The following is a 19,395-nucleotide window of genomic DNA, read 5'->3' on the forward strand; positions in this document are numbered from 1 at the left end:
GACTTCGACCGGCGCCCTGCAGCACCCTTTTTGCTGCTTTTATGGGCAATACCAAAACCAGTGGCACTTCTTCTACCCTGCTGGCGGAGTTGATCAGACTCTCTTATTGCTCCCACCTATCCCTGTGGAGCTTACCTTGTTCCTCGAGGTACCTTCTTTCTGCACGGCCGTTGCTCTTTCTCTCCGTCACTTGTCGCGTGTCCACTCAGGAACGGGTGGCCAGTCCCTCCCACGAAGTTGGCAGGATGCGCGCTGGAACTGTTGACCCAGGATCCTGAGCTGCTCGCCTTGCAGTGACGCCCTGGACCTCTTTGTCCCTCGATCTCGGGGAACGTGCTTATTCCCGGCCGATGCACCAGAAATATGTAGCCTTTTTAATCCACGGGTAGGAATAATTGTTGCACCCGAGCAGAGACAAAAGGAGCCAAACGACACCAAGGGGTTAATCCAGAGAAAGAGCGTTTTATTCTGCCATCCGGAAGGGCAGAGGCACCTGTGTGATTCAGTTCACAAAAGACAGGCCGCACCGAAAACATTTTACAAGCAGGTTTTATCCTTTTTTCAAACCCCTTTTTCCCTGTCCCCCTTCACAGATTCTTACATAGAATGTTGCTTTTTCGTTCCCTGGCTCTGTTCCCGGAAGTATGTTGCAAATCAATGTACCAGGACAAGGTTGCTTCTATCTGGGAACCCGAAAGGTTTTCTGTTCTCAGCTCTAGGTTTGTTACAGCGTTTTTGTTACAAAGAGGACTGCTTAGCTTGTGCTTTTTGTCTTAGAGGAAATTGCAGTTTTTTAAAATGCGTACGCCGAGGCCTGGCTGGGGGGGAATTCACAAACAGTTTTTAGGGCTTTCTGGGGTAACCCTAACTGTACCCCAACTGAGCCTCTCCAGACCTCTAATTAGGCTGTAGGCTATCTCGAAATTGGGGCAAGCACTGGGGACATTTGTTTCCTTCTTTCCCTATATATCTGGGGGGGGGGGGGGGAGGTTGCAACGGCGGGAGGGAAAGCCGCAATTTCCCTCAGACGGAGCTTCCCTTCAGGTCGAACAGAATCCTGCCCGCTTCCCGCCTAAATTCAACGGTCGGCTCTGGCGCTCCCTCAGGCGGGCGCTGAATTTAGGCGGGAAGCGTGCAGGATTCTATTTGACCTGAGGGGGGAAAGCCTCCGTCTGAGGGAAAACCTCGGGCCGTTTAGTTTCATATTAAGCATTAATCCGGGTTCAGTGCCTCAAAGCATCTATCTCCAAAGGCTGGGCTGGGAGAGACTCGCTGCCTGAAAAACTGGAGAGCGATTGCTGCCAGGGTTTGTGGACAATACTGAGCTCGATGGACCAAGGGGCAGCTTCCTATTTTCTTGCAAATAAAGTTGGCTCGGGTCGAGGGAGGGAGTCTGCTCCACCAGTTCCGCTTCCTCCTCCTCCTCCAATCTTTCCCCGAAACCTTCAAAGAGGTGACAGCCCTTTCCAAGGTCCCATTCAGGCTCGCCCTGCCGGCTACTTGCGCAAGGGAAAGGGGTCCTTTGTTTTGTTACAAGCCCTAGTTCTCGCCTCCAGCCATGCCTCTGCTTTTAAACTGGTTTATGCAGGAGGCGTCTTAGTCCCTGTTTTGTATTCCGCCTTTACTGGAACCTCCGTTCCTGAACCTCTTTAGTCATGTTGTTAGTTTCATATTGAAGCATGAATCCGGGTTCAGTGGCTAAAAAGCACCTATCTCCAGGCAAGGGCGAGGAGAGATTCCCTGCCTGAAAACCTGGAGAGCGATATCTGCCAGAGCTTGTTGACAATACAGTACCAATGGGCTGACTTAGTTGTAGAAGGCAGCTTCCTTTTTTCGTGCAAGTGAAGGTGAATCGGGTGGAAAGAGGGAGTCAGCTCCGCCAGCTCCGCTGTTTCCTTTTCCTCCTTGGGGAAACCTTCAGATCGGTGCTTTGTAAGGTCTTTCGGCGTTGCTCGCGGGCCTCATCCTGCCGGCTGCTTGCGCAAGGGAAGGAGATCCATTTTTTCTTTTTTTTATGCAAACCCCAGCCATGCCTCTGGGGCAATTGACCTCCTGGCCCGCAGAGGAGCTGTCTCTTTCTAAACTTGTTTATGCACGCAGGATCGCCCCCCTTTCGGCTTCCGCCTTTATGAACTTTTTAATCGTGTTCTTGGAAGGGGGAGGTGGCTCAAGGTGAAACAAACGCGCCCGCTAGGTTCTTTCTTCGGCCGCTTTTGGTTTGCTTTTTGGCTTCCGGTTTGTTTATTTTGACAAGTTGGCCATGTGGACGCCTTGGAAGCCGAAGCTGTCAAACTGCGAAGTTTGGTTGCAAAGCTTAGGGCAAGCAGGGAATCAAAAGTGCAAAGCTTGGGGCAAGAGGCGAATCGCGTCTTCCAAAGGCAGGAATCAGCAAGTGGAGCCCATGGATCAGAAATGCTCCTCACAACATCCAAGAGACATTTTTGCCAGGAAAGAAATTGGGGTCTTTTGTCAAGAGCAGCCTAGGATTGGAAATCCATACCTGGAAGATGCTTTTCTTCAGGATTACCTGAATTCACAGCTACCCACTGAGGTCGGTACTTTATATATCATATTCTATACATAGACACACAGATATATATTTAATGCATGCGCAGGCACAGACAAAATGTTCTGTGACATCTAGAGACTCCTAGAATTGTAGAATGAGAAGGGACTCCAAGGGTTATCTCATCCAACCCCCTACAATGCAAGAATCTCAGCTCGTTGGCACAGACAATTTACATGGATTTGACTACTTCCTCTGATTTTTAAAAAAGCAAGACTGAGACTCTTAGGGCAACACCCCATTCATCCAAATGTAGCAGCTTACACTGAATTCCAAAGCTGTCCTTGAATACCCTCCAATATTTCACAAATGGAAATAGAGACAGGTTAATAAAATTCCTATTCCTATACCAAGGACCACTGCACAAGCCACCACTATCTTTTGCACATTGCTAAAGGTTCTGTTCTCTCACCTGTGTTAATTGACCCTACATAGGAAGGTACCTTCCACTGAATCAAACCAGCTCAGTATATTTGACTGGCAACAGCTCTCCAGGGGTTTGGACAGGGAACCTTTCCCAGCCCTACCTGGAGCCACCATTGGGGATTGAACTAGGGACCTTTTTTCTGCAAAGAGATGCTCTTCCCCTGAGTTACAGCAAAGTATCTTGCCCTCCACTGATTTAAAAGTCAAATGGGTGTTTGTTCTTTGCTTAAAAGTTATGCAAGAAGCCAGCAGTTTGCCCTGTTCCCAAGTAGCTGTCTACAGTTAAAAACAAACCTTGCTAGTTGAAGCAGGTGAAAAGTGAACTATGTATGGGTCATTATGTATGTGCAGTTATGTATGTGCGGTAGTGGCACCCACCCTGTGGAACACCCTTCAGATGTGAAGGAAATAAGTAGCTATCCTATCTTTAAAAGACATCTGAAGGCAGCCCTGTTCAGGGAAGTTTATAACATTTAACGCTGTATTGTTTTTAATACTTGATTGGGAGCCACCCAGAGTGGCTGGGGAAACTCAGCCTGATGGGCGGGGTATAAATAATAAATTATTATTAAGTAGTGAAGAGTAGTGGAGAGTGAAGTCAAATGGGCCTTAGAAAGCATTGCAAATAACAAGGCCAGTGGAAGTGATGATATTCCAGCTGAACTATTTAAAATTTTAAAAGATGATGCTGTTAAGGTGCTACACTCAATATGCCAGCAAGTGTGGAAAACTCAGCAGTGGCCAGAGGATTGGAGAAGGTCAGTCTACATCCCAATCCCAAAGAAGGGCAGTGCTAAAGATTGCTCCAACTATCGCACAATTGCACTCATTTCACACGCTAGCAAGGTTATGCTTAAAATTCTTCAAGGAAGGCTCAAGCAGTATGTGGACCGAGAACTCCCAGAAGTGCAAGCTGGATTTAGAAGAGGCAGAGGAACCAGAGACCAAATTGCAAACATGCGCTGGATTATGGAAAAAGCTAGAGAGTTCCAGAAAGACATCTACTTCTGTTTCATTGACTATGCAAAAGCCTTTGACTGTGTCGATCACAGCAAACTATGGCAAGTTCTTAAAGAAATGGGAGTGCCTGATCACCTCATCTGTCTCCTGAGAAATCTCTATGTGGGACAAGAAGCTACAGTTAGAACTGGATATGGAACAACTGATTGGTTCAAAATTGGGAAAGGAGTACGACAAGGCTGTATTTTGTCTCCCTGCTTATTTAACTTATATGCAGAATTCATCATGCGAAAGGCTGGGCTGGATGAATCCCTAGCCGGAATTAAGATTGCTGGAAGAAATATCAACAACCTCAGATATGCAGATGACACAACCTTGATGGCAGAAAGTGAGGAGGAATTAAAGAACCTTTTATTGAGGGTGAAAGAGGAGAGCGCAAAATATGGTCTGAAGCTCAGTATCAAAAAAACGAAGATCATGGCCACTGGTCCCATCACCTCCTGGCAAATAGAAGGGGAGGAAATGGAGGCAGTGAGAGATTTTACTTTTCTGGGTTCCATGATCACTGCAGATGGTGACAGCAGCCACGAAATTAAGAGACGCCTGCTTCTTGGGAGGAAAGCAATGGCAAACCTAAACAGCATTTTAAAAAGTAGAGACATCACCTTGCCAACAAAGGTCCGTATAGTAAAAGCTATGGTTTTCCCAGTAGTGATGTATGGAAGTGAGAGCTGGACCATAAAGAAGGCTGATCGCCGAAGAATTGACGCTTTTGAATTATGGTGCTGGAGGAGACTCTTGAGAGTCCCATGGACTGCAAGAAGATCAAACGCATCCATTCTTAAGGAAATCGGACCTGAGTGCTCACTGGAGGGACAGATCGTGAAGCTGAGGCTCCAATACTTTGGCCACCTCATGAGAAGAGAAGACTCACTGGAAAAGACCCTGATGTTGGGAAAGATGGAGGGCACTAGGAGAAGGGGACAACAGAGGACGAGATGGTTAGACAGTGTTCTCGAAGCTACAAACATGAATCTGACCAAACTGCGGGAGGCAGTGGAAGACAGGAGTGCCTGGCGTGCTCTGGTTCATGGGGTCACGAAGAGTCGGACACGACTGAACGACTAAACAACAACAACAACAATTAAGTAGTACATTTTTTAAGTGCAAGACGGTCTTCCAAGCCATGTCCGGGAGGAAAGTCCAAAAGTTCAGGCAGCGGGGTTGATTCTTTATAACATAAGCGCATTTCAAATAGCAGCAGTACATAATACTCAGTTTAAAAGGATCAGTACAAGAGACAGGTGAGGTCAAACAGGGAGCCCAATACTTTGTTTTATGTTCTGCTTGCTGTGATGTTTTTTGTTTTGATTTAATTTTATTTAATTTTATTATTTTATCTGATTTTACTTTTTATTTACACATACATACATACATACATACATACCTGTACATACTTGTCCATCTGCCCACATTCTTTTACTTTGCAGGTGTTTGCTGACGTAAATTTAGACCTTGAACAGTTTGGGGCTCGAGTGAAGGATGAAATTGATCTCCTGGGACGCGAGTGTGAGTTAAACCCTCCACAACTTAAGCAGTTCGATGCCTGGGGGCGGCGTGTGGATGAAATTATCACCTGCCCAGCCTGGAAGAGGATGAAGGAGATCTCGGCTGAGGAGGGGCTGATTGCTGAGGCTTATGAGAGGAGATACTCTAACTGGAGGTACAAATTTAGTTGACACCTTCAGACTCAGTTGGCCACACTTCAGGGCGGCGAACATGTCCATATACCTCCAGTGCCATTCAAAATGAAATGTCCCTACAGTGGGGATAGTGACACTTTTCTAGATGAAAGCACTCCCACAGTAGAACTCCCACAGCATGTAATGATTGGCCACCGATTTGGATGGCTTTAAAAGTCAGCAAGGCAAATTCATGTAAGGCTACTATCAATGGCTAGTAGCTAGGATGGCTATGTTCTGCCTCCGCTGTTGAAGGCAGTAAGCCTCTGAATGTCATTTGCTGGGAATTGGAAGTGGGAAGACTGCTGTTGTACTCATGTTCTGCTTGTGAGCTTCTCATTGAGGCATCTAGTTGTTCACTATGAGAACAGAGTGCCGACCTGATAGGCCTTTAGCCAAGCTCTTCTTGTGTTCTTGTGTAGCTATAATCCAGCTGAGATCTCTCTATAGCAAATATATTTTTCCCTTGGCATTTCTAAATTCAGCAAGGCTTTGTTTCTCCTCCACAGCCGCATTAATCAGATTGCCAAACTGTACCTTTTCGCACCTTCTTCTGGTCTTTTTTTATGTCCTCTGGCCATGACTGATGGAGCAGCAAAAGTAATAGAGGTGAGATCACAAGTCAGTGCTCAGCAGGTAGATCACTATATTGCATTGCTCTGAATTAGACTAAGGTGGAGGTTCATTTCTGGAATGCTGCTACCAAAGTAAAACGCCCTACCCATAAGTTCCCCTTATCAAAAAACAAAACCCCTATCCACAACACTATTATTTAGAAACTTTGGAGAGCTGCTAGACTCATACTGAGCTAGGCTAATGGTCTATATAAGACATATTCCTCAGTTCCCCAAGGCCTTCCCTAATAAGGCCAGATTGGAAGTTAGCAAAACTGGTGCATACGTCGCATCCTGGCTCTGCTTAGATCCAAAGTGATGCATATCAGCCAGCTCTGCTGAAAAACCTTTTGGCCATTATCTCAGAGGCAGATCTTTGGCAGCACAACTGGTTCCACCACCATGGGCTCTGAGCCTACAGGGCACCATAGTGAACAGAGCAGAATGGAAGGCAAAGGCTGGGGGTGGGGCTCCAAATTTTGGTCTTGCACAGGGTGCTGCTGATATTTAAAAGACCAAAGTCTAACTCTGACTATCTGGAGTTGTTGTGTAAGACCTCTGTGGGGAAGCTCCCTTGCCTGACTTTGCAGCTCACCCAGCCCTAGCCAGACTGTCATGGACTGGTTGGATGCAGAGGAGTGGTGGGAGGCACCAGCAAGGGAACCACCAGGCAGAGAAGGCTCAGGGCCAGGGCATTTGTGGTAGGACAATGATGCAGGGTCAGAGGAACGTGTTGAAAGCTGAATAAGCAACAGGGTTTAGTGAGCAGGAAGAGGCTGTGGCAGAGGGCAGCCGAGCCTCAGAGGTGTCAGAGGAATGGGGCCAGGAGACAGAAATGAGGCAGGCTGCTGAAGAATTCAGGGAGTCTCCCCCTCCTGCTGAGACCAGCTCTCCTCCCACCTGGTCTCCCAAAGCATGCAGAGGAATAAAGAGGGAGGAGCAACAAATGACAGGACAAAAGAGCTGTGGGCTGCTGTGGAAGGAACCAGGAGAGGAAATCCTGTTTGTTGTTCTTTCTCCCGTCTGTTTCCTGCAACTCCCAACAGTTGTTAGGTATCCCCAAACCCCTCAAAGAAGTTTTTATCCACTTGACATCACGTGACCCTGCCAAATTCTGGACTTCTGGCCAGTGGATGACTGAACGCAGAGGGGGCTCTGATGTTGGTAAGTGTACCCCAAAGTGGGAAGTCTGACACAGAGTGCAATACAAAATGCCTTAATAAATGAGTAGTGGTGCAGCTAGATAATGGTCTGTTGAGGCATGGAGAGAGGTCATTTAGATGGCCATGTGTATAACGTCTGTTGTGAAATGCACAATTAACATTTCTCTCAACACCCAACACCTCTTCCATTCCATGCTTTTAAATGCTTCCACATTTCTAATGGAAAAGAAAAACGAACAAATGAAAAACAGTTTATCAACCTGGTAATAAGAAAGATAATACTCTAAGCATGTGCAGTCTCACAGTTTAAAAATTCAATTAACTCACAGCACCACCATGACTATATGAATAAAATTTGATAGTTTCTAATGCTTTCTCATGTGATTCTGTTAAACTTGAACTTAGATCTATCCGCAGGCTTCTGGGGAAACCCAGCCAGATGGGTGGGGTATAAATAATAAATTATTATTATTATGTCACATAGGCCAGGCCCATAGTAATCACCATGGCAACATTGCTGGTGGGAAGGTAATATATAACCAATCCGATGGATTGCAAACATTGTAGCTGCTTAAGTTTTCCTATTGCTCATGTTTCACCTTAGGAACATAGGAAGCTGCCTTATACAGAGTCAGTATTATCTACACGGACGGGCAGCTTTTGTCCAGGGTTTAGGGCAGGGGTCTTTGCCAGCCCTGCCTAGAAATGCTGTGATTTGATCCTGGGAACTTCTGCATATGAAGCAGGTGTCATGACCTTTTCCCAAAGTTACTGAGGTGCCAGCTTCTTTTTTCGCTACACTGCTGAATGATAATGTTGCTTTTTCTTCAGCTTGAAGCCAGTGCTGGTTATTTGTGAAGATCAGCAGCAGCTAAGACTGGGTGTTCTTTTCTTGCAGCTAGTGGCACAGAGACAGTAGCCCTGGAACTCCCTGATGGCAGCTACAGTCTCCATGGCTTGAAATGGTTTACTTCGGCCACCGATTCAGATATAACTTTGACACTGGCAAGGAGCATGACCGCTGATGGACAAATACAGCAGGTCAGATTCCTAACTGGGGAAACTGAAGGACCAGCTCACAAGCAGTAATCAGTAATGTGCAAGTGGGGTGAGAAACAGGGTCCTTCACTGGCCATTTTGACAGGCGTTGGGGCCACTTACCTTCCACTCACCTGCCATCACATGATCCATTGGGCCTTGCTGTGTTAATCAGCTGATCAGCGCTTATAGCAAGACGCACCTTGGGCAGGAATCAGCTGCACTAAAAAGCTCTGAAAACTCTGTAGCACAGTCAGTCCCTGCAGGGCTTGTATCATCACCAAACAGCTGATCAGCACTGACAGCAAACCTTGTTTGCCAAGAAACTATCCAGAGTAGTACACTTTAAGGATCCTGATTGTTCCCTTACAGCCATGTTTTTACCTGCCACATACTCATTTCACATGCGATGTCAGGTGAGGATCAGGTGGGCTTGGTTTGCAGAAAACAGCTTCACAGGCCAAAGAGAACCCTTGCCTGGCCTAAGTTGGTTCACAGACTGGAGGTTTCCCATTGCTGCACTAAGGTATTGCACAATGTATTCATTCTAGCTCCATTCTCCTTGTTACCAGTCAGTGTTTCTCCCTTTGCATTCTCGGCTGCAGGGCTCCAAAGGTCTGTCTCTGTTCTACCTGAAGATGCGCGATGAGGAAGGGAAGCTGAATGGGATTGAGATACAACGGCTGAAAGACAAGCTGGGCACAAGGCAACTGCCGACCGCAGAGCTCCTCCTAAATGGAGCCAAGTCACTCAAGGTGAGCAAAAAGAAAAAGGTGTGGAGGAAAACTTCCTCCAAAGCTCAGTTTCTACTTCCCTGGTATGAGACAAATGAAAGGAAGGTGCTCTGGAGCAGGGCAGCTCTCTGTGGATTTTGCCCATGCATGGAGCTGCCATGCAGGTGCAGAAGCAGACATCTACAAGCCAAAGCAGCATGAATGAGAATTTCCGCCTCCTTAGGAAGACCAAGTTTCTAGCAAAAAAGAAACAGCATCAAACTGTTGAACAATGCCTTCTGGAGTACTGTGGTACTCAGAGGAAGACTAAGAGCAGGCCAATGCACTCTGTGGCCTCTACCTTACAATCTCCTCACAGATGGGAAACCTCAGACCTGGAGGCCAAATGCGGTGCTCCAGGTCTCCCTATCTGGGCTTTAAAACTCCTCAGGCCACACACCCTACTGGCCCTACTTTATACCCCAAGGGCTTTTTTTTCTGGCCAGGGTGGAATGTGTCCTTGAACTCCAATAATGGCCTTTGTCTGGATGGAGAATAAAGAGGTGTGCGTGTTGAAAGTAGATTATTGTCCATGATCACTTTTGCCTTTGGTCCCATCCACCACTGACATCCTTGAAAATTCCTTCCTTGGCCTTCATGCCCCTTCTGCTTCTGTAACGCAGATCCTTACCAAAGAATTGCATCAATCGTTTGTTAGCATGTTTCAGGTTTGTTTTGCTTACTGAGCTGCCTCCTCGCCCCATTCCTGTTGTTTATACCCTATGAGCTGCTCTTCCCTTCCCAATGGCTAGATATGTATCTATGCAACTGTGCTGTGTGTACGTATTTGACTGAAGAATTTGTGCAGAGTTCCCCCTGCTCTGCTTAAGAGTTACCGGCAGGCGGAAAGGGCATTATAGACTTTTATGCCCTAGGGAGAACATGAGAAAAAGCAAATAGATTCCCTTTTTACTAAATTGCAATCCAGACCATGCTAATTAACCTTATTCTGGCTTTTTCTGCTTCATGCTTCCAGATCTCTGCAGAGGGCCGGGGTGTGGCTTCCATTGTAAACATGCTGACCATCACTAGGATCCACAATGTCATTTTTGCAGTTGCGTCCATGAGAAGGTAATTCATGTCCTCTTCCCTAAGACCTACTGGGTCCTTGGGCTTAATTATGGCTCTTTGAATCATGCTGCTGTCTGAATAAGCATTAAAGTAAGATGAGGTTGGCTGTGAAAATGCTGTTAAGAAACTCCTGGTTTCCAAATTGTGGTAGTAAACTACAGTTCCCAGGATTCCTTTGGGAGAAACAGGTATTTGCAGTGTATGGTGCAGATAGTAACTTCCATGTTACTATCTCTCAAATAAAACCACTGCTTGTGAGCTACAATTAGCTACCTCAATCAGAAGTCTTCACAGAGGAAGAATGAGGAACCTGAGACACTCCAGATATTGTTAGACTACAGCTCCCATCATTTCTGACCATTGGCCATGCTAGCTGGGGCTGGTGCAAGTTGTAGTCCAGCAACATCTGGAGGGCCACAGGTTAGTCACTCCTCTCAACAGCTGTGGCCTTTGTGACCTTGGGGCATGTCTTCTCACGTGTGACCTTTTTGGGGCACTAAGGTCATCAGGAGAGGCCTTGCTCCGAATCCTGCCACTTTCTGGAGCCAGACTGAGTGATTTCCCAATTGGCTTGCCAGCTAACAAGAATCCTCCCTGACTTTGTGTTGTGAATAAGAGCTATCAAGGAGGTAGGTTGTTTGTAGTATGTGAGCAACAAAGTGATGCATCTAAAGCATAATTACACTAAGATATGAGAGCAAGAGTAGTAAAAATAGCCAAGTGCATTTAATTAGCTAAAAATTGCCTTCCATCTCCAGAGTGATCACCCTGGCAAGAGATTATGCCACCAAGAGGGAAGCCTTTGGAAACCCCCTGAAGGCTCACCCTTTGCACATGCAGACTTTGGCTCGAATGGAGGTGAGCATTCGGAGATGCTGGTTTTGTTTGACCTTGACCCTTGAGGTCTCCCCTGCCACCTACGAAGCACATGAGACTCCCCTCCACATTCACGTTCCTCTTCGTCGTATGGTGAAGGTGGTTTTTTCTTCCTCCCTTGAAAAGCCCATAGAGCCAAAGGAGGAAGTTGGAATAGTGAGGTTCTTTCTCACAGCCTCTTTCAGGCCAATGTTCTTTTCAGACCTCAGATAAATTCTGTTGGGTCCAGCAGCTCCCTTAGAAAAGCAGAATGCCTGTGTTTTTCTCTGTCTCAAGGTGGGGTGGGAGCTTACCAGCGGGAGTGCAAAAAGAAGTGACCAGAGGTGGTGGCAATGGCTCTCCAGGATTTCAGGCAGGGAACCTGGATATATCAGGCACTGAACCAGGATTTCAGGCAGCCCTACCTGGATTTGTCTGGCATCAGACTTGGGACCTAATGCATGCTAGGCAAATGCTCTACCACTAAGCTAAAATCCTTAAGACATAGGAAGCTGTCTTAAACTGAGTAAGACAACATTTTCCATCTAGTTCATTACTGTCTACATTAACTGGCACTGGCTTTCCAGTGTTTCAGGCAGGGAACACTTCCAGCCCTACCTGTCTATTCCAGGGATTGATCTTGGGACTTTCTGTATGGCAAGCAGGTGTTCTGCCACTCAGTTGCCCAATATGAAATCCTTGTTTCTGCTTGTTTCTGATACTTGTTGTAAGAACATTGTGTGCTCTCCCACCCTGCCCCAATGATCCCACGCTGTCTTGCTCCTGCAGGTGCAAGCTCGAGGAGCATTCCTGCTGATGATGGAGATAGGGAAATTGCTTGGACTGGAAGAAACCAAGAAGGACACTGAGCAAGACCAGCACATGCTTAGGCTGCTGACGCCTGTTGCCAAACTTTACACTGGGAAACAAGTAGTGTTTCAAGGCCTAGAATTTGGTTTCATGGTTTAGTTACATATTGGGCTCTGAAGCAAAAAGGGAGGATTCACAGAGGAGCCAGATGCTAATTGTGGGGGAGAAGAGGAAAGGAAAGAACAAAACTTGGTAATTGTTTAATGGCCAAGTGGTTGTGAAATAATAACAGCCTGCCAGGGTAAGCGTATTCAAGAAATTGAACTATTACAAACATATTGGAATGATAGCTACTCAGATGTTTTCCTGGATGGGCTTCTGCCCTAGGGTGGTCCCTTAGCCTTGATCCTCTTTTCAACAAGCCTTTCCCACCCCCAGATTCTAGACAGTGCAAAGTGGGATAGTGCAAATGTGCCGCATTTGACCTCCCCACACCCCAGTCTGCTGACAGGTCTGTAATGCGCTTTAGGTGTATATGAAGTTGTCAGAGATGGGCGGAGACCAGGGGCAGATCTCTGGGTCTTCAAGGTTAATGGGAATGTGCACATACCACATGTCTTTGTTGCAGGCTGTTGCGGTTACCTCAGAAGGGCTGGAGTGTTTTGGAGGCCAGGGCTACATGGAAGATACAGGCCTGGCAGGAATTTTACGGGATGTCCAGGTATTAAGCCACACACCCACACCCTGCAATAAACGCATTTTTCTTAGCTTCTCCTTCTTTCAGCAGCCTATATCCTATAGCAATGCTGTTGAGGTAGAGCAGGGGACAAAAACTGGCTTCAAAATCTTGGTGGTGGCTCCATTATTTGGAGTCTCCTGGGGCTTAGACATTGCTTGTCACAGTGGTCTAAGCTCACACTAGAATTAGTTATTTTCACTCTTCTTTCAGGTAAAAGTTCTGCAGTTCAAAAATGTACTCTCTGCATCTGTTTCTCCAGGATTAAGAATGCACCAGCTGTTGATAGAGAATGTCTTAGAAAGAGCAGCTTCAAACTGTGTCCCTACAGCTTGTAACTGGATTTACTTGCCAAATACCTGGGACTTCAATTTAACGGCAGGTGTTAATCATGAGTTAGTTACAATCCCTTAGTGCCAATGTTATTTCTTCAAAGATGAATATTTATAGTAAGCCGATATAAGTCTCCTGAGATGCCCCAACCCTCTGTCTGCTGTAACAAATGAACACAGCTGGCAGATTGTGAAAGATGGACCAGTTCTCAGCTACAAAGAGCACTATCAAGGAATAGTTATGCAAACACAAACAGGCTATATTTGGGAGGGGCATTCAAAAATATTAGTTGGAGGGCAGTGTCCACCCTGCCCTAGATCAAGCAACACCCCCAAAATGTTTGTTTACAAATTAGATATAGGCCAGGTTAAGATCAGACCACACGATACACTGCACGCATGAAATGAAGACCTGACAATCCCTTCTCTATTGCAAAGCACATCCAGGAGACTGCATTTCATCAGAGAAGGGCTGGGGGCACGTGTCACCATTCCACTCTCACTTGTTAACAGCGGTCTTCTGTTCTAGTTTGGTGGCTGGGGGCGAGTGTGCACTGGGCGGGGCCGGACATGCAGGGCCCAGAGAACCCACCATGCCAGGTTTCCCTCACCGCCAACACTGCTAAGTGTACGTACATGGGGCATGGAGGGTTCACGGAGCCTGTGTGCTAGTTCATCCCTGGCCACCAGAATCAAGTGGGGCTACGCCCCTGCCCATCCATGCAGGGAGAAGCCTGGCTGACCGACATGACCCTTGGCTGGCAAATCCCCATCCCACCCTGACGCTGGCCAGGCAGACATTCAGCAAGGGGGCTGGGGACACAGCTGTCAGGCCAGGCCAGGCTCCAGGGCTGAGAGACCCCCAGCAGCAGGCAGGTGGGACAGGAATCCCTGTGTGGCTCACAACCCCTAAAAATCATGCGCCTGCTGCTCTCCCGCCCGCCCCCCGCTATTCCCCAGCTTGTTAATTATAGTCTGGATGGGAACATCACAGATCGTAGAAAGCAGCTGTCGGGAAAGAGCTCAGCATCCTCTGCTACCCATTTTCCAACTCAAAACCGTGCTGACTAGTGTATTTTGTGACCAGAAAGGGCAATTTGTTTTTCAGCTTTCTACGTTTATTTTCTTCAGGCTTTGCCAGCTTTGTGACCTCCAGTTGTTTTGGACTACAATTCTTAGCAGTCCCAGCCAGCACAGCCATAGAATGCTAGAGCTGGTGGGAGTTGTAGTCCAAAACATCTGGAGGGTGACAGATTGGCAGAGATTGATATATTGCAGAGATTTCAGGAACGATATTTCATCTGGAGTGACATGCAGTTGTTCTTACTCTTCCATCCATTACTAGTCTAACATCTCAACTTTCCCTCAACGTCTTAGATTTTGGCTTCCCTTGTCATTTTGTTTGCTGTCCCACTTTTCTCTGACTCCCTGACAGGTGCTAACTATCTGGGAAGGAACAACCAATATCCTCTCTCTGGATGTTCTGCGCTCCCTAGTCAAGAGCCAAGGAAAAGTGCTGGATGCATTTTTCTCTACTGCCCAGGTGAGCATTCCTCAACAAAGACACATTACTGTTAATGTCACTGCTACAAATGTAATCCTAAACTGTACCTACCTTCCAACCTGGTGCCTTCCTAATGGTTTTGACTGCAATTCCCAACAGCCATGGCCAACAGAGTTGTGCTGGCAGGGGCTGATAGTGTGTGTGTGTGTGTGTGATTTTGTTAAATTTAAATTCTATCCTTACACCGAAAGGAGCCCAGGGCAGCAAGCAAGTAATAAAACAATCAAACATTTTATTCTATTACAAGGGAGGGGGACATGACCCTCCAGATGTGATTGGGAAGCTGCAACATGGGATTTGGAGTCTCCATCGGCTAGCTGGCATGGGCACTATTCAGGAATGATAGGTATAGTCTAACAATAGCTGGAGGACTACAGACTCCCTTACGCATGTGATGAAGTGGACTCAAGTTCTTAAAACGTTATGTCATACTAACAACTGTAAATCCTTTAAGGTACCCCAAGCCTCTTTCTTGTTCAGATCAACATAGTTGTCCGGAAAAAATGTAAACTTTGGTTCAGATTTGCTAACAGCTGAAAAGATGGTTTAGACTGGACAGCAGAACTGACTGTTTCGAGAAACACTGATTACCATATGATTGATTTCCTTGCAGGCCAGGTTGAAGGTGGCGCTTAGCGTCTCTGAACTGAAAATTTCTGTGCAAATAGTTCAAAATGCTCTCCACAAACTCAGACAGTTCACTCAGAAAATAAGCTTAAAGGGGGAAGCCGGGATGCAGCTGTCTGCAAGAGACTTTGCCTATGCTCTGGCACGGATCTATGGAGGTAATGAAAAATGCTGTTAAATAATCACTTTGCCAGCTTACTACAGAATGATGTAGAATTCAGTGCAGTAGGCTGAAGCTTATGATCACCGGGCATTTCTGGGTGATCTTCCAACCCAACTCTGCACTGCGAGTCTATGACCAATGATTAAAAAGTGGCATTTTTTTGACTGGATGCACAGCCACGTAGCAAGCGACTCATCTCAGGCAGGAGTAAAATGTCTTAATGTAAAAGATGCAATAAATTTACTTTGGGATAGGGAGAAGAAATCCATAATTGAAAAACAGCTGTTTCCAATACAGTGACAATCAAAAGAGGATTTTTGACAGGCACAAAATGTGTTCTAGTTCCTGATACAAAGGAGAGTCTGGCTCCCTCAGTACAACTAACATCATATGGCACATAGCAGTACACATAGCAGTACACAAGAGGGCAGCACCAAATCAGTGGACATCAAAAAGATTTAAGTTACCAGCACAGAACTGAATTTATTGGAAAGCCAGCACATCAAGCTGGAATAGTTTATTTTCATTGAGACAATTGTTCCTAAGAACATGTCTCGGAATTCTTCAGAAGGTGATGGATACACAATCTCCTGTCTGTGTGAACTGCTGTAGTTTTAAGAAAGCAGGCTGCCAGTGATCAGTGTAATTTCAGAGAAGCCAATGGCCAGGTCACCTTCCCTTGTTGCTCCCAATCACTGCCATTATCTGTTCCACCACCTGTGACTACCTGATCTATTGACTACTTCCTCAGGCATACACCCATCTGGAAATGTTATCTTCATTACCTTCTAGTTTAAATCCCATTTTTCAGCTTTTACCTCTGGAATTAAGTTTGCCAAAGACAAAACACCCGGCAGGGGTGGGAAAGAGATAGCACTAGATCTTTGGACTGCTGTTACTTTAGTGGCATTAGGTGTATATGGGGGTGGGAGGATATTCACAGACTAGTCTGTATGCCACAAAGGCCCACCATGGGCCAGAATGACTCACGTATGACTGGCAGATCTCTGGCACAGGCATGGGGAACTTTTTTCAGTTAGAGGGTTGCATACCATTCAGGGAAACCCTTCAGGGACCACAGACCTGTGATGAGTAAGGCCAAAACCCAAAGTGATGGAGAAATAAATGTAAATTTTACCTTTTGCAATAGAGTAGCTTCTATGCACCCCTGTCCTCCAGCAAGCAGCATTATTAGAGCTCAAGGGCTCCAGCCAGCCTAAACAGGCAAATAGGATATGACAGAAGGGTGGTGAGGGGTGGGTCTAGGGAGAGTCTTAAGGGCCAAGTTAAGAGGTGCTTGAGGGCCATATTTTACCCCTGAACCTGAGGTTTTCCCTCCCTGCTGTAGCAGAATAATGTTACTTGGACCATAGCTCAGTAATGTTAACCACCTATATATTTGCTTTACATAGGAGTCCTGCTGCTGGAATATGCTGCCAGGCCGAATGCATCAGCCACAGACATCTATACTGCTCAGAGGTATTAAATAAGCTTAGTCCATCCTCCAAAGCAATTTCTAAGATGGCAAAGACATATTCATATTTTTAACTCCTTAAGAAAGGGGGGTGGTCCTGGAACGCTGAAAGTCAGTGCAGCTATCAAGGCTGAAGAGAAGCAGTTTAAATTGGACCACCTCTCATACGGCTCTAGAGAGCCAGGCTGTATGCACGTAGGGAAGCGAGAGAGGGACATAAGGAGAGGACCGAGCTGTGTGATATTGGTGGGAGGCGGTCAACTCTCACATAAGCATTTCAGAGTGGTCAGTCAAATCTATCCAGTAGGCTGCCCTGTACTATTTGGTTTTCTAAAGGGACCACACGTGCCTTGTGATCATTAGGCTCCAGAACATGGGTGGCAGAGCAGATGGTCTCAAATCTCTTCACTAAATATAAATATTAAATGTTGATGCTTATGCTGAAGAGATAATATTTAGTTTCCCACATACATCAGGGCAGTTTCTTGCAAACCTCTAGCCAGGTGGGAAATCTATGGCCCGCCCTAAGTTGTTGAACTAGAACTCCCATCAGCCTTGATGATTGGCCACGCTGACTGAGGCTGATGGGAGATGTCTCTCAGCAACACCTGGAGGGCCATTGGTTCAGCACCTCTTCTTAATGCAGTAGGAAAATCATTGATGGGTTTAAAGTTTAAAACCAGATTTCCAGTTTAAATCAGTTGTACACAAAGGGCTTTGCTGCAATTCTTACAGATGGTGTCACCAAGACATGTGCCCTGTGGACAGTGAAGACAAAGCTGGGTCTTATAGCACTGGAGCAGCTTCTCTGGATACTTCCTTGGTTTATGACAAACACCCAGTTGTGAAAGGAAGAATGTAAGAAGGAAGGCAGAAGAGATGCCATGCACTATCCTGGAATAAAGAAGTTAGTGGGGAGAGAAACAGTTCTGATACAATAAAAAAGGTACTGCTTACCCTGAAGTAAGCTGGCAAAGACTGCAGTAAATAAAAGTAGAAATTTGAGAAACAAACAGCCTTTGTCACAAAACACTGCATTCAAGTGTGTGCATTCAACACTTTTCAATTAATAATTTTTCACAGCCATGAGGATATGGAAAAGAGTGTATGAGCCCAAGTCTGGATGCAATCCATGGCTGCAAGTCACAGTTGAACAGATCCCCAAGTTACTCTTTGTGCCTCTACGTTAATGACATACAGGTATGTTATGACCACTCAGCATAATCAACTTCTAGCTCATTATGGAATACAAACCAAACCTGACCTGTAAGGACAGTGTCATTGTGTCAAATAGTTTGGAATGTGGCTCCTCCATCGGACACCTGCTTAGGTCCCAGTTACATTTCATGTACACTTGTCAAGAAACACACACAAAAATATATTAACAGGGCTAACAGGTTACAAAGCAGTGTGTTTGTGTATGCATCCCAACTACTAAGTTCTGAAGGCTCTGTCTTTGCCCATAGAACTGCTGCAGACCAAAAAGACCCCATTTAAGCCCTAGGAACCTTTCCAATTTGCAAGCACTTAGGCTGCAACCCCAAAAGCTGTAGGTGGTTTCAGAAGAAAATCCATGGAATTAATTTGATGGAAAACCATTTTATCCAGCCAGATCGGTGTTAGCTGCTCCTAATGAACCACAATGGAATCCAAGGAGCGGCAGCTTAAAGTAGCCTCACCACACAGATCAAATTTCATATCAAGTCTCACCCACTTGCAAAATGGTTTGCACAGGCACATCTTTCCAGAGAGTGTGATGGAGCTCTCAGAGGGGATGACAGAGAAGGCTATAAACATGGAGATTCTTGCCAAAACAGATCAGATGAAAGAAAAGTGCTAGGAAGAACTCTAGTTTTATTGTGGGATGCTTAGCTGGGCTGCTTAAAGGGAGTAAGAAGAAAGAAATTTGTAGCAGATTTATATGGTAAACTGGGAAATTTATATGGTAAGCTGGGAGCGCAGGAAAAGTCATTTAATGCTGTAGATCAGCGGTTCTCAACCTGTGGGTCCCCAAATGTTGGACTACAACTCCAATCATCCCTGAGCTCTGGCCTTGCTAGCTAGGGGTGATGGGAGTTGTAGTTCAACAACATCTGGGGACCCACAGGTTGAGAAAGGCTGCTGTAGATCTTACCTACTGCCTGCCACTGAGATAGTGAACACACCTCAAGCAGAATACCCAATTGGTGATGCAGTGTTCTCTTCTTGTGTGAGTAATGAGGGATGTAGCTGTTTAGTACACCAGTGTCTCTCATAGCTCGTGCATTTGGTACAACACAGTGTGTATGTATATATACATGAGAAGGTTTTGAAAGGTTTTTTGGTTGCTCTTGCCTAGGAACAGGAAGAAGCATAAGCAACAGAAGGAGGGGCATTTCATACTAGTAAAACCCTCAAGAGGTCAACTTGCTTCCAAAGGCAAACAAGGCTCTGTGCCGCTGCTGTTGTTGCCACCACCACCCTGCCCAAACCAGTGATAAG

The 19,395-nt window shown here is 46.0% G+C and overlaps 2 protein-coding genes across 10 annotated transcripts in view; one reads left to right on the forward strand and one right to left on the reverse strand.

Moving 5' to 3' along the window:
- Positions 1 to 1,902, reverse strand: part of HORMAD2 (HORMA domain containing 2) — a 55,698-nt gene extending 53,796 nt beyond the window's left edge. For 2 of the 7 annotated variants that reach the window (XM_083417898.1, XM_083417891.1), the window contains exon 1: positions 896 to 1,075. The gene's annotated coding sequence lies outside the window, so the exon portion shown is untranslated. Of the gene's footprint in view, positions 1 to 895; positions 1,076 to 1,645 lie in introns of those variants that run through there. The other 5 variants (XM_083417894.1, XM_083417893.1, XM_083417892.1 and 2 more) reach the window with 5 other exon arrangements.
- Positions 1 to 17,927, forward strand: part of LOC310666608 (acyl-CoA dehydrogenase family member 11-like) — a 26,592-nt gene extending 8,665 nt beyond the window's left edge. The window contains exons 1-15 of one of the 3 annotated variants that reach the window (XM_083417699.1): positions 1,933 to 2,551; positions 5,443 to 5,675; positions 6,204 to 6,303; positions 7,355 to 7,472; positions 8,370 to 8,512; positions 9,115 to 9,264; positions 10,259 to 10,353; positions 11,112 to 11,211; positions 11,998 to 12,138; positions 12,647 to 12,739; positions 12,968 to 13,132; positions 14,522 to 14,629; positions 15,264 to 15,435; positions 16,853 to 16,919; positions 17,650 to 17,927. In XM_083417699.1, the coding sequence (XP_083273825.1) occupies positions 2,261 to 2,551; positions 5,443 to 5,675; positions 6,204 to 6,303; positions 7,355 to 7,472; positions 8,370 to 8,512; positions 9,115 to 9,264; positions 10,259 to 10,353; positions 11,112 to 11,211; positions 11,998 to 12,138; positions 12,647 to 12,739; positions 12,968 to 13,132; positions 14,522 to 14,629; positions 15,264 to 15,435; positions 16,853 to 16,919; positions 17,650 to 17,776 (2,103 nt within the window). In that variant the 5' untranslated portion in view covers positions 1,933 to 2,260 and the 3' untranslated portion in view covers positions 17,777 to 17,927. Of the gene's footprint in view, positions 1 to 1,932; positions 2,552 to 5,442; positions 5,676 to 6,203; positions 6,304 to 7,354; positions 7,473 to 8,369; positions 8,513 to 9,114; positions 9,265 to 10,258; positions 10,354 to 11,111; positions 11,212 to 11,997; positions 12,139 to 12,646; positions 12,740 to 12,967; positions 13,133 to 14,521; positions 14,630 to 15,263; positions 15,436 to 16,852; positions 16,920 to 17,649 lie in introns of those variants that run through there. The other 2 variants (XM_083417700.1, XM_083417701.1) reach the window with 2 other exon arrangements.
- Positions 17,928 to 19,395: the final 1,468 nt, after the last annotated feature.

The sequence above is a fragment of the Podarcis tiliguerta genome, assembly GCF_965153285.1.
Source record: "Podarcis tiliguerta genome assembly, chromosome: 16".
NCBI classification, from domain to species: Eukaryota; Metazoa; Chordata; class Lepidosauria; order Squamata; family Lacertidae; genus Podarcis; species Podarcis tiliguerta.